This window comes from Myotis lucifugus, unplaced genomic scaffold (genome assembly GCF_000147115.1).
Source record: "Myotis lucifugus unplaced genomic scaffold, Myoluc2.0 scaffold_178, whole genome shotgun sequence".
Lineage (NCBI taxonomy): Eukaryota > Metazoa > Chordata > Mammalia > Chiroptera > Vespertilionidae > Myotis > Myotis lucifugus.
Window position 1 is genome coordinate 68,833 of NW_005871226.1, and position 12,182 is coordinate 81,014.

The following is a 12,182-nucleotide window of genomic DNA, read 5'->3' on the forward strand; positions in this document are numbered from 1 at the left end:
GGGGCCAGAGAGAGAAGTCCATGGCAGAGCCCTTCCTTGGCTGGGGCCGGGCCTTCCCCACACCTATTGCTGGACTGGAGGAGGGGGAGAAGAAAGGGAAGAGTAGAAGAAGCAAGATCTTCTCATGGATCCAGAAACATTTCTGGGCAGGTTGGGAATTGTAGGCTGTCTGCTGACAAGAGGTCCCATGAGTTACATCCTCTTCTAATTCCCACCCCGAGGACCCCAGGGCAAGAGCAGTTCTGCGTGAAGTGAAAAGAGTTATGCGACCTTGAACTCTCAAGAGAATTTGCCCTCAGTGCCTCCATTTTCCTACCTGTAAAATGGCGATTATAATCAAATCATCTCATAGGCCTGCTGTGAGGAGTTGATGAGACCAAGTGTGTGGACAGCACACTTAGAAAATGTGCCTCCCCCTCTGGCCCCCATATAGTGAGGGGCAAATTCCCCTCCCACCATGGGGGTTTGTCCATTAATTAACAATTACATATTTTACACCAACTCTCTGGTAGGAGCTGGGGTTCAGTGATGAGCAGGTCAGCAGAAGCAGGGGTCTTACTCCCATAGGTCTTTAAAGGATGTTTCTAATTCTATGACTCTTGTTTTCAATCGTTCAGCATCATGTGACAATTATGTGAGTCAACTCTTGTTTATTTTTTGGCTTTCAAAGGCAGGTATTTTAATTTCCTTGCCATTTGAACTTCCTCTTCTTACCCTCCCCCGGCAGAGTAAGGCCATCCTGGCTCATTACTGGCATCCGGGGCCATTCTGGCTCTTGGGATGGGTCTGTTCCCTGAGGTCCAGGCCTCACCACCCAGCTCACTCCCCACACCACAGTTTTGCGATTAGGCCTGCTTTGCAGAGGGCTGGCTTTGCTTCTTTCAGGATCTGCTTTTCAGGGCTCACCTAGAAGTCCTCTTCCCTATCAGCCTTAAACTTAACCAAAGGTTCCAATGTCAGGTCTGTGAATTTGCTGGGTGACCATTCTTCTCTCTGAACCTCGATTTCTTCCTCTGTAAAACATCAGGGTTAGATCCATCATACCTAGGATATAAACTGACTATTAGTTAGACTGAATTCAACTCCCCAGTCTTCTGGGACTTCCTGGCTTCTTGGGGACCTCCCTCTCAGAGAAGTAGACCAAGCCGACTATGCAATCTGTGCATGGATGACAGACATGGGATCCTGGATGGAAAGTATGTGGCCTGCGTGCTGCTCTTCCTCTCCCCTCCCTCACACGGTCCATGCAGGCATCACTAGATGAGCCTGGACGTGGCCTGGCATTTCCTCAAATAGTTCAAGTAGTCCCTACACTTGATCAGTGTTAGTCATTAAATGAGACCCTTTTGCTATAGTTGAATTACCATGATCTTTTGGTTCAGAAATTCTAAGAATCAATAATACTTTCTGTGGGGTTGACTCTGGCTGGGACATTGGGTTGGAGTTGGTGAGCCACTGCCTACTGGTAAGAGAGAGAGACCAGCAGCTTCCAACAGAACCAGGAAGAAAAGGGAGATTGGGCAGTGGCCCCAGGCACCTCCTCAATTAACCATTTAGCTGCGGAGGTCAGGTGCCCATGATGCACATTAAGGATAGGGTCATAATAGGGCCCATTAGAAACCAATTACATGGAGTCTAGAGTCTGGGAGATGTTGCTCACTTCAAAGCCTCCTGGGTTCAGTTCCACTGGGTGCCATTCCCAGGCTGGAACAGAGATCTGGGGAGAAGAGCATCATCACTCGAGGGCAGGAGGAGGAAGAGCTGGGGTGAGCTGGGGGTGAGAGTCAATCTTCTGTACATAGGGTCTTCCCTCCAACTAGGACTCTTTCTTAGGCTGATCTGTAGGAGCAGCTGCTGAGCAAGTGAGCTGGAGAGATGAGGTTGGCAGGGATTGGAGGATGGAGGGAGCAGTAGGCAGGGCCAGACTGTGAGGGACCTTGAATGCCAGACTGAAGGTGGTGGGTTTGGTGGCTCCTGAGCAGGGAGAATGACATGCTGACTGCTGTGCAACTGGAAGAGTCTGTTCCCTTGGCTGAGCCCCACTCGGCTTCTCCATAGTAATGTCACAGGATGGATTGAACTGGATGAGCTATAAGTGTTCTGAGGCTGTTGGGGCCAATCAGTACTTTAAGCAAGAGGTGAAGAGGGGAGAGTTTAAAAAAAAAATAGGGAGGGGAGAACCAAAGAGAGGGAGGAGATTTGGAGAGATGAGGAGGCAACAATGGAAAAAACCCCATCTATTGACCTCGTCACTGCAGACCCAGCACTGTGCTAAGTACCTTGTGAGTAAGGAGCCCACTCACTCTGCTTGGAGCTTGCTGTGCTGGAGGGTTCATTAATGGCGTCTCCTTTCACTCTAGAATTTCCCGATTTCGGTGATCTATTTTCTCATTACCCTATGTATAGTCATTACCTCAACCTCCCCAAAACTCTGTGAGGGAGGTATTATTATTTCCACTTTTCAGGGAAGGAAAGCTGAACCTCAGAGGTCCATTAACTTATCCAGAGCCACACAGCCAATCAGTGGAAGATTCGGAATAGCAGTGATTGGCAGAACACTGGAATGGCAGCCAGGAGTTCTTGGGCAAATACTGATGATAATAATACGATTGATGAACGTGTATTTTCTGAGTACATAATAGGTGCCCTACATTCTGAGTACTCTATATGAATTATTTTGTTTAATCCTCACAACTCAAGGAGGCAGCTACTATCATCACCCCCATTTTCACCAGGAGACTAAGATTCAGAGAGGTTTAGTCACCTGCCTCAGGTCACACAGCCAACAAGCAGCAAAGTCTGCAAATGTGTGCCTCTGAATTCAGGCTCCTACTTGCTATGCAGAGTGGAAAGGAAGGCCAAGCGAGGAAGGTGGGAGAGAGACAGGACAGAGGGCAGCATAGCTAGGGGGGCCGAGAGGCTTTGGGGTGACAGGGTAGGTGGAGAGAATGCTCTCACAGCATCCCTCTCTCCCTATGTCAGGTGGGCACAGCCTCAGGCTTGGGGTCCTTGAGCGCAGGACTGGGAGCTCACCCCGCATATCCCAAGGTGGGAGCCCAAGGACTAACAACATGTCATCTATTCTGTCCTCAGGGCCTCAGGTGAGCTGTCAACCAGAGGGGCCCAGACATTGTCTCCTCCAGCCCTTCCCTGGCGCCCACCAAGGTGCTGAGTGAATGAGTCAGCAGAGTCTGGAGGGGAGGCAGGTGTTGTGGGGAGAGGCTGAGAGGAGTCCTGGGAGAATCAGAGGCACTTGATTCGGCAAACCACAGACTATCCAAACCCTAAGAATCCTGGGTCATTTCATAGATAAGAAAACTGAAGTTTAGAGAGAAGCCACTTAGCCTGTGTCCCACAGGGAGCCAGCAGCAGGTTGGTCTGCCTGGACTCAAGGCCACACACTCTGCCACTCCTGGACCCACCCCTGACTGTGGGAGGAAGGAAGTCAGGAAGGAAGGGCAGGTTTCGGAATGTGACAGTTTGAGAGGGAGAGGGATTATGGGTGGGTGGGGTGGGTGAGGTGGCTGCGGTGTGAGCACTGATCCTTGAGGGCATGCCTGGAACCTGGCAAGCATCAGCTCCCCTTTTCTCACCCTCATCCCAGCCAAGGGACAGGGAAGGGCGTTCATTCATTCATCCAATAAATGTTCACTGAGCATCTACTATGCCCTGGGTCCCGCGCCACCTGAGACAGACTCTAACAACCCAGAGAGAATGAGACCCAGGCCTCGCTTCAGGAGGCTTACAGTCCAGTGGAGGAGAGGGACATATAAGCAACGAACTGTAACCTGGCTTCCTTGATGATTGATTGGGGGCGATCGGAGTCTCAGAGAGCAGAACTTGAGCTGAGCACATGTAGGAGGTGATGTTGGGTTTATTTTGGTAACGGGTCTGGACCCTGGTCTTGAACTCCCCTCTCCGGTACCCATCAGTCCCCATGAGGGCTGGGGAGGACGCTGACCAGGGCCGAATTGGTTGTATTCACCGAACAGTTGCTTTCCCCCTGCAGAATCCTGGCCTGAATATCAGCACACAAATGCCAGGTCATGGGGGTGTGATGCTGATGAGCACAGAGGACTTAGATCACCAAAGGAGCAGCTCTGGGACAGGTCACATGGGGACCACAGCAGTGACCTCCTGGGATAAGGCAGGTGTAGAGTTGGTGGGGGTGGGGGCGGCAGGTTGGGGTTTCTTGGTAATTGCTCGGCAAAATCATCAAGGAACAAACAGGACAGGTGTGTTTCTCCTGTGGCAGTAACAGAAGGGCAGAGTGGGGACATATGGGGACAAATAGAGCAAGAAAAAAAGACCTTGGTTTAGCAGAAAGAAGGACTTTTTAATATCTGGGTAGTGGGTCAGCTGCCTCTCAGAGGTATGCAAGCTGGAACCCTGATCAAGTATCCACTGAGAACTTGAACCGGGGCAGGAAGTTGCAAGGGAGATGGTCTTTGAGATTCAGGGATGATGATGATAATGGTAGTTCTGATTCATCCCACCCATCTTACCCCCCTGTGATGGGGTTTCAGATGCCCAGAGGGTGGTGGGGGCTGGTTTGGGCTGTGACAGGGAGAGGGGAAGCCAAGGCAGAATTCTCAGGACATGAACCCTCCTCACCTCCTAATCTCTGCCCCCCCGCCCCCCCCACACACACACCTGTAAGCCCCCTGGGGCATGCCAGGGCTGAGATAATTACAACTTAATAACCTCACCCCCTGCTTCTGACTCATCCCCTAAAAAAAAAAAAAATTGCATCCTGGTCTGGCCTGTCCCAACATAGGTTGTGGCTTGTCTTCGGAGACTTCAGCTTCAGTGTGCCCTCGGACAAGAAGTCCCTTTCTTCCCAACTCTGGGTCTCGGTTTCTGTCAGTAAAATGGAGACCTGGGTTTCCCATGGTCCTGCCAGCTCTGCTGCTGTTATTAGAGTAGCCAATCCTATGTACAAGGTAAGTGGGGTTCCCGCCTGTGTTTTCAGACTAAACAGAGGTCACCTAAGATCAAAGCTCTGGGACTTGAGAGGTCTGTTCCTGCCCAAGAACTTGGTGGGAAGGCTTCAGTCCTAATGAGAGAATTGTGAGAATTGGCAAGCGAGTGGGGAAGTCCCCTGGCATTATTGTTCCAGCTTTTGCCACTCGGGGGCACTGTTGAACAGGGGTCCTGCACAGTTCCTGCTCACCCACCCCAAGGGTGGCTGTAGGAGCTACCAAGCTTGGGACACATGTGTCAGCTGTGTAAGTTCCTATTCAGGTGTTCAGTCATTAGCCCCAAATCATGATGCCAGGCTAGGGCTTCCAGCCGGGGCCAAACCAGAACTAGCCTTTTCCAAAAATCTCAGGCCTAGGTATTGAGACTAGCACCAGGCCATGCCTCACAAGTAGAGACCAGTTAGAAGGCTTTCACAGTCTAGACAAGAGAGATTCAATAGCTTGGCCTAAGGTAGCAGCAGAAACAGAGATGTGGGACGGATTCAGGGCAAGTTTTGGAGGCGGTGCCATGTCAACTTGACGATGTATTGGATACGGGATGCGAGAGCAAAAGGAAATCAAAAAAGAGTCTTTGGTTTGAGCCTGATCCTCAGAACAGATGGGATGCCAGCCACCAAAATGGGGAGAGTGAGAGACTTGGGGGTGGGGCAGGGAGGAAAACAAGAGTTCAGCATGTTGGGTTGGATTTGTCCAGAAGACCAGCAAACAGAGATTTCAGGTAGATGGTTGACGATATTGTTTGGATTTCAAAGGAGAAGTCAGAGTGTAAACTTGGGTGGTAACAGCAGCAGACCTCCATCAAGACCACTTCGTTTTATCAAAAAACTTCCAGTAACAGTGAACCTCAAAAGGCAAGAGTTCAGAGGCCCCATTCTTTTCCTCCTGAGATGCTCCTTAGATAAAGGGACCCACATCAGAGGATAATGTCAGACTCACAATAAGCATTATATATGTTAGCTATTCATCTTACTATTCTTATTATCATGGTTGAGGGCAGAGTGGCTTTCACATTACCTGGGACAGCCTTAGCCAGCCTCCACATTTGAGTTTAAATGTTGGAAAGAAGAGGTGAATGTTATTATTGAAGAGGGGTCCTAAAGATTTATGCAGACACCAGAATTTCATGTTGCAAAGTTCAGCATGTGGGAATCAACAACCTAAACTTGGATGCGAAAGATGTCACATTTACCACTTAAATCAAATTACATTTAACTTTGAGTTCTGATTCCACTGGACTTGTCAGAAAATTCCATCCCAGTTATTATTAGGGCTCCCTCCATGTATCAGTTGGTTACTGCTGTGTAACAAACCACCCCAGCACTTACAGGCCTACAACAACAACAACCATTCTCTCTCTCATGAACCTGCCATTTGGACAAAGCTCAGCAGGGACAGCTTGTGTCTGCTTTATTTGGTGTCAGGTGGGGCAGCGTGACTGGGGGCTGGAGAATTTGCTTGCAAGATGGCTCACTTCTCTGGCTGCCCAGTGGTGCCAGCTGCTGCTGGGAGTTGAGTGGTCTGTGGGTTGGAGGTCTCGGTCCCTCTCCATGTGGGCTTCTCCGTGGGCCATTTGGCTTTTTTCATGGTATGGCACTGGGTTCCAAGATCAAGCAACTCAAGGAACCAGACAGAAGCTATATCAACTTTTATGACTTATCATTGGGAGTCACAAAGTGCCATTCTGTTTTTGCCACAGTTCCTCCCAGATTCAGCAGGAGGAGAAACAATGGGAGCAGAGATATCACTGCAACCATCTTTGGAAAAAACAATCTGCCACTCCCCTAACCGAAAAGTTATATGAAGGTTCGAGAGTCTTTAGAAAGCCAAACGTTTTGGCCAGCTCTCTCCAAACATTGGCCAGATGAGCCATTGCTCTGATGTGCATGGACCAAGCCCATGTTGTGTTTTTAGAGTCTGGGACTTCTGGGTTTTTTACTCTTGTGGGGTCAAAGGTCATGGCAACATAGCCTAGAGGTCCCAAACAAGCACAGACTCAGAAGCCAGATTCCCAGCTCCATCACTTATAGGCTGTGCGAATCAGTTTCCCCATCTGTGAAGTTGGAACAGGTTTATGAAGATTAAATGAGCTAATCTTTATTAAATGTTTAGTTTTATAAGTGCTTGGTTCATAGGAAGTTTTATTAAATTATCCAGCCCAGAATTACTGAGCACTTACCGTACACTAGGTACCAAATAAAACAGAGCCAAGAGCCCCATGGCGGGTACCCTGGGGCCGGGAATACTTGATGACATTACTTCAGTGGTTCTCGAGTGTGGAAGATTGTATTTGACAGGATGGACATCTCAATACACTAGATCTCCTCTCACATGTCCTTCTTACAATGCGGCATTGGCCCCATTTTCATCAAGGGGTGGGGTGTGTTCCTTCCCCTTAAACTTGTGCAGACCTTTTAGCGGCCCTGACCGATAGCCTATGGTAGACCGAGTGCAACTTCTAAGGTTTGGTCATAAAAGGCATCGCAGCTTCCACCTTGGTCTCTTGGATCACTTGGTCAGCGGAAACTCCGTGCCATGCCGTGAGGATACTCCCCAAAGCTTGCTCTTAGATGTTTGAGATAGACCTGCTCTTCTGCCGGACTGCAACCTCCCGGCGGCCGGGCGAAGGTATCCTTCATGGCCATGGAGCCTGCAGCACCCAGCAGAGCACCCGACGCCTGAATGAATGAACACTGAAGTAGACAGAAGTGGATGGAGGGAGAGGATGCTTGGGTTGAGGCTGGACATGCCACACACCTTTCCACTGGAGACACCCCATCCAATTCAAGACAGTCTAAATGCCCCCTCCTCAGGCGAGCCTCGCTATCACCTGCAGACCAGGCTAGGCCCCTCTTTAATACTTTCTTTCAGCTCCACGTACTTTGCCTTAACAACCTATATCAGAATGATAGTTATTTGTGGACTCATCTATTTACGTGTCACCTTGCTCATCTGGAATATAAAGCTCTGGCCCTAGCCAGTTTGGCTCAGTGGATAGAACATTGGCCTGCAGACCAAAGGGTCCCAGGTTCGATTCCGGTCAAGGGCATGTACCTTGGTTGCAGGCTCCTCCCAGCCCGGGCCATGGTCGGCGCGTGCAGGAGGCAACCAATTGATGATTCTCTCATATCGATGTTTCTCTCTGTCTTTCCCTCTCTCTTCCACTCTCCCTAAAAATCAATGGAAAAATATCCTCAGGTGAGGATTAACAAAAACAAATAAATAAATAATTAAAGCTCTGTTCTTGGGGCTCCAAATGACAGCCAGTTGTCCTCCACAAGTTATTGTTATTCCCACTCTACAAAAGAGTACCTTGGAGCACAGAGAAATCAAGCAGAAGGTAGTTTAGCCATTAGATGACCAAGTCAAGATTTGAACCCACATGAGCTGATCCCAAAGGCTGTGCTCATAACGATTGAGCCACAGAGCCTCACTGTGTATCTCTCCAGGGAAAGTCCAGATCTATCTCGCGGACCAATATATCCCAGTGCCAGTCTGGCACAGAAAATACACAGTCAATCCCCGTATTTGTGGATTCCGTGTTTGCAAATTGGCCTACTGCCTGCAATTTATTTTTAATTCCAAGTCAGTCTTCATGTACAGACTGAAGAAAATCGGGTGGCCTAACATGCGTGCTCCCAGCTGAAGTGGGAAAAGGTGATGCTCTGTCTTCTTATTTCTGCTCTTGTACTACAAACAAGTGTCCTTTTGCAGTCTATTTAATGCCACGTTTTCTGCGTTTTTGTCTTTTTTGTTGATAATTTTGCAGTTTAAAATGGCCCCAAGCTTAGTGCTGAAGCGCTGTCTAATGTTCCTAAGCACAGGAGGCTACGACGTGCTTTACGAAGAAAACGCATGTTAGCTAAGCTTCATTCAGGCCTGAGGTGCAGTGTTGTCCATGAGTGTAATGTTAGTGAATCAACAATATATTAAACTAGGGGGCCAGTGCATGAATTGGTGCACCTTGAAAGGAACTGTGGGCTGTGAGGCATGCTGGTAGGTACGGGGCAGGTCTTGGTCCATCCTCCATGCCCCTGCCCGGCCCCTCCCGCCACAGTCCCCCACCCCATCCCTGTCCCCTGTCTGCCAGCAGCCGCTCACATGCTGAAGGCGCAGAGCTATTGGGGCCAGCGCCGTCAGTGGATGCGAATGGCTGCTGCCCCGATCGCCCCTCAGGAGCAGGGAGAGGTGGAGAGACCCTCAGGGGCAATCAGGGCTGGCAGCCACTGCTCCCACCGCTGATGGTGCTGAGTGGTCAGGACCGGCGCTGGGCACCAGCAGCAGGTGCAAGTGGCAGCTCCGGTGTTGGCAGTGGTGTGAGCGGGGCCGGCGCTGGAAGCAGGTGCAAATGCCGAGCGGGACTGCAGCACGTGGGAACAAAGAATTTTCAGTAACCACCAGAGGCTCACCCAGATGACAGCGACTGGCGTCCCATCTTGGTCTGGCGCCCCCGCTCACCTGCTCCACCATCCCACCGTGGCCAACGCCCACCATGTTCCGCACATGCCCCCTGGTGGTCAGAGTGCGTCATAGTGACCGGTTGTTCAGTTGTTCCGCCGTTCAGTCTATTTGCATATTAGCCTTTTATTATATAGGATAAGGTGCCTTTAAACAGAAACACATCCTCCATGCCCCCACCCGGCCCCTCCCGCTACGGTCCCCCCACCCCATCCCTGTCCCCTGTCTGCCAGCAGCCCCGCTCACATGCTGCTCATCAATATATAAAAACAAGGTTATATATTGATTGGCTGATGAAAAAAACTGTGACAAAGGCTCCCAGGAACATAGCCCTGTGCTTTCCCTAAGAGCCGTGGTTCAGTGCTCACTAATTCAGTGTTCACGGAGACTTGATAGAACGTAACTACCACAAATAACCAGGATCTACTGTGTGGGACAACTAGTGGCTGGCAGGCTGAGCTGGGCAGATGGGGGGCAGGGGTGAGAAACGTGCCACGGGCTTGGCCTCATCGCCCTGTCCTCTCCCTCAGGGATCAGAGTCACCGAGGTGGACTGGCAGTGGCCAAGGAATGGTGCTGCCCACCACACCCAGGAGTACCCCGGCCCCGAGCTGGTGGTTCGCAGGGGCCAGATGTTCACCTTCATGCTGGAGCTGAACTGCCCCCTGGACAGCAAGGACACCCTCATCTTCACGGCGGAGACAGGTAACGCTCACAGCAGCCTCCACTGGTCCGCAGTCAGGAACACTTGTCTTGTGACCAGTGACCTGAGACCCTGTAGTCGTCAGGCCAGACTTGGGGGCAAACAATCCCTATAGGTGGGCTGAGCCCTGGATCCTGGAAGGTTTTGATGACAGCTTTCTGGGGGTGGCTGGGAGGTGCTGCAGCAGGCAGGGGGATAGACAAGATGACGACTCTGGAATCCTGAGGACACCAAGGATTCTGGAAGGTACAAGAAATCAGCAGGCACCTGCTAGCCCACACCTTTCTCTCCTGGCCAGACAAAAGGCAGACTTTGGTCTCGAAGGGGACTGTCACTTCCTCTTTGATCCAGGAAGTGGGTGGGAGTCGGGACAGCTGAGTACCCCATTCTGCCAAGGCCCAGTCTTGTCTTGGGCAGGCTCTTCCCTGCAGCGGTGTCCCAGCAGCTCGGGGAGGGAAGGCTGCACGTCCAGGCTGGCGCTTTCCCCCTTCCCCGGAGCTGGATTTCCTGGGGTGACTGGTCTCCTGAGTGCCTCTCCTCTCCTCCAGGGCCCCAGGCTTCTGAGGCTCTCGGCACCAAAGCCGTGTTCGAGACATCGGAGCTGGAGGTGGGAAATGCCTGGACGGCAGTGAGGGCAGCTCAGAAGGGGAACACAGTGACCATCAAGGTCACCAGCCCTCCCGATGCCATCATCGGCCGCTACCGGCTGAGCACCAGGCTTTCCTCTCGCCGCAAACACAGTGACCGGAAGCTGGGCGAGTTTGTTCTCCTTTTCAACCCCTGGTGCCCAGGTAGGAGCTGCCAAGACTGAAGCACAAGCTTTCCTGGAAGTTGTCCTAGAGGAGGGCTTACCCTTAGGAAGGGCCTGGGAGGCAGGTCAATGGCTAGGGAGGTCAATGCCAAGATCTTGGTGAGAGCCAGGCCTAGGTGGAGGTGGGCACTGGGCAGAGGAACCTGGTAGCAGGTGCTCCACAGGAGCCTGTGCCAGGGGGATGGGAATCGGTGGTTTCTGTGTGCAGAGGCCAGTGGGCAGCGATGGGGCCTGAGGCAGGAGAGGCCCAGGAGTGGGTAAGAGCTGGGCTTTAGGCTTCAGACAGCGTTGGTTCGGTCCCGGCTCTCCTGTTGCTTCTCTCTATGAGTCTCAGTTTTCTCATCTGTAATATGGGAATAACAGCCTACCTCTAAGGGTTATGGTGAGAATTCATAGCACTAATGCTTGCAATATAGAAAGCACATTATAAGGGGTTCTGGGGTCAGTATTCTCATTAGCATTGAAGAAATTTGAGGCTGCTGTTGGCACCAGTAGGGTCGGCCAAAGACATCAGGACTCCTACAATCCTTCAGTATTGGGCTGGGTTGGGGTTGGTCCCTGCCTGGGAGAGATCAGCCAGGTGGAATGGAGCTTGGCCTCATGACAGCCCGGGAGCCCAGCAAGCCCCTCTTGTCTTCTGCTGCCAGCCAGCCTCCCGGCACCGCCTACAGCTGGTCCCTGCTGAGCCCCTTTGACCTCTGCCTTTCAGAGGATGATGTGTTTCTGGCCTCAGAGGAGGAGAGACAGGAGTACGTGCTCAATGACAGCGGGATCATCTTCCGAGGCGTGGAGAAGTGCATCCGAGCCCAAGGCTGGAACTTCGGGCAGGTCTCCAGGGGCACTGGCCACAGGGGGACGCGGGCTAGGGCATGCGAAAACTCAACCAGGAGCCCTTTCTCCCAGGAGGGACAAGCTGTCTGGCTCCTAGAGCAAATTCGTCCATTCATTCATTCATCTACTATTAGTTGTGTCAGGGCCTGCACTGGGTCCTTGGGAAGGCAAAGTGCTTTGGATGTATTTGGAAACAGAATGGGTCAGTTCTGCTATCCTAATATATAAAAAGCCAGGGGCCATCATGACCAAAACAAACGGACGGACGATGGAACAGCAGCTGCATGGGGCGACAAGGCAGCAGGGGGTTAGTGAGGATGACCAAATGACTGAACAGCAGGCTGCGTGGAGTGACCGAGCCAGCAGGGGGTAGTGAAGTGACCAATGACTGAACAGCAGGC

At 51.4% G+C, this 12,182-nt stretch overlaps 1 protein-coding gene across 1 annotated transcript in view; it reads left to right on the plus strand.

The window, feature by feature from the left end:
• The window catches only part of TGM6 (transglutaminase 6), a 25,785-nt gene that overhangs the window by 525 nt on the left and 13,078 nt on the right, over positions 1-12,182 (plus strand). Inside the window, exons 2-4 of the mRNA XM_006096370.1 lie at positions 9,968-10,141; positions 10,688-10,930; positions 11,660-11,778. Coding sequence (XP_006096432.1) covers positions 9,968-10,141; positions 10,688-10,930; positions 11,660-11,778 — 536 coding nt within the window. The remainder of the gene's footprint in view (positions 1-9,967; positions 10,142-10,687; positions 10,931-11,659; positions 11,779-12,182) is intronic.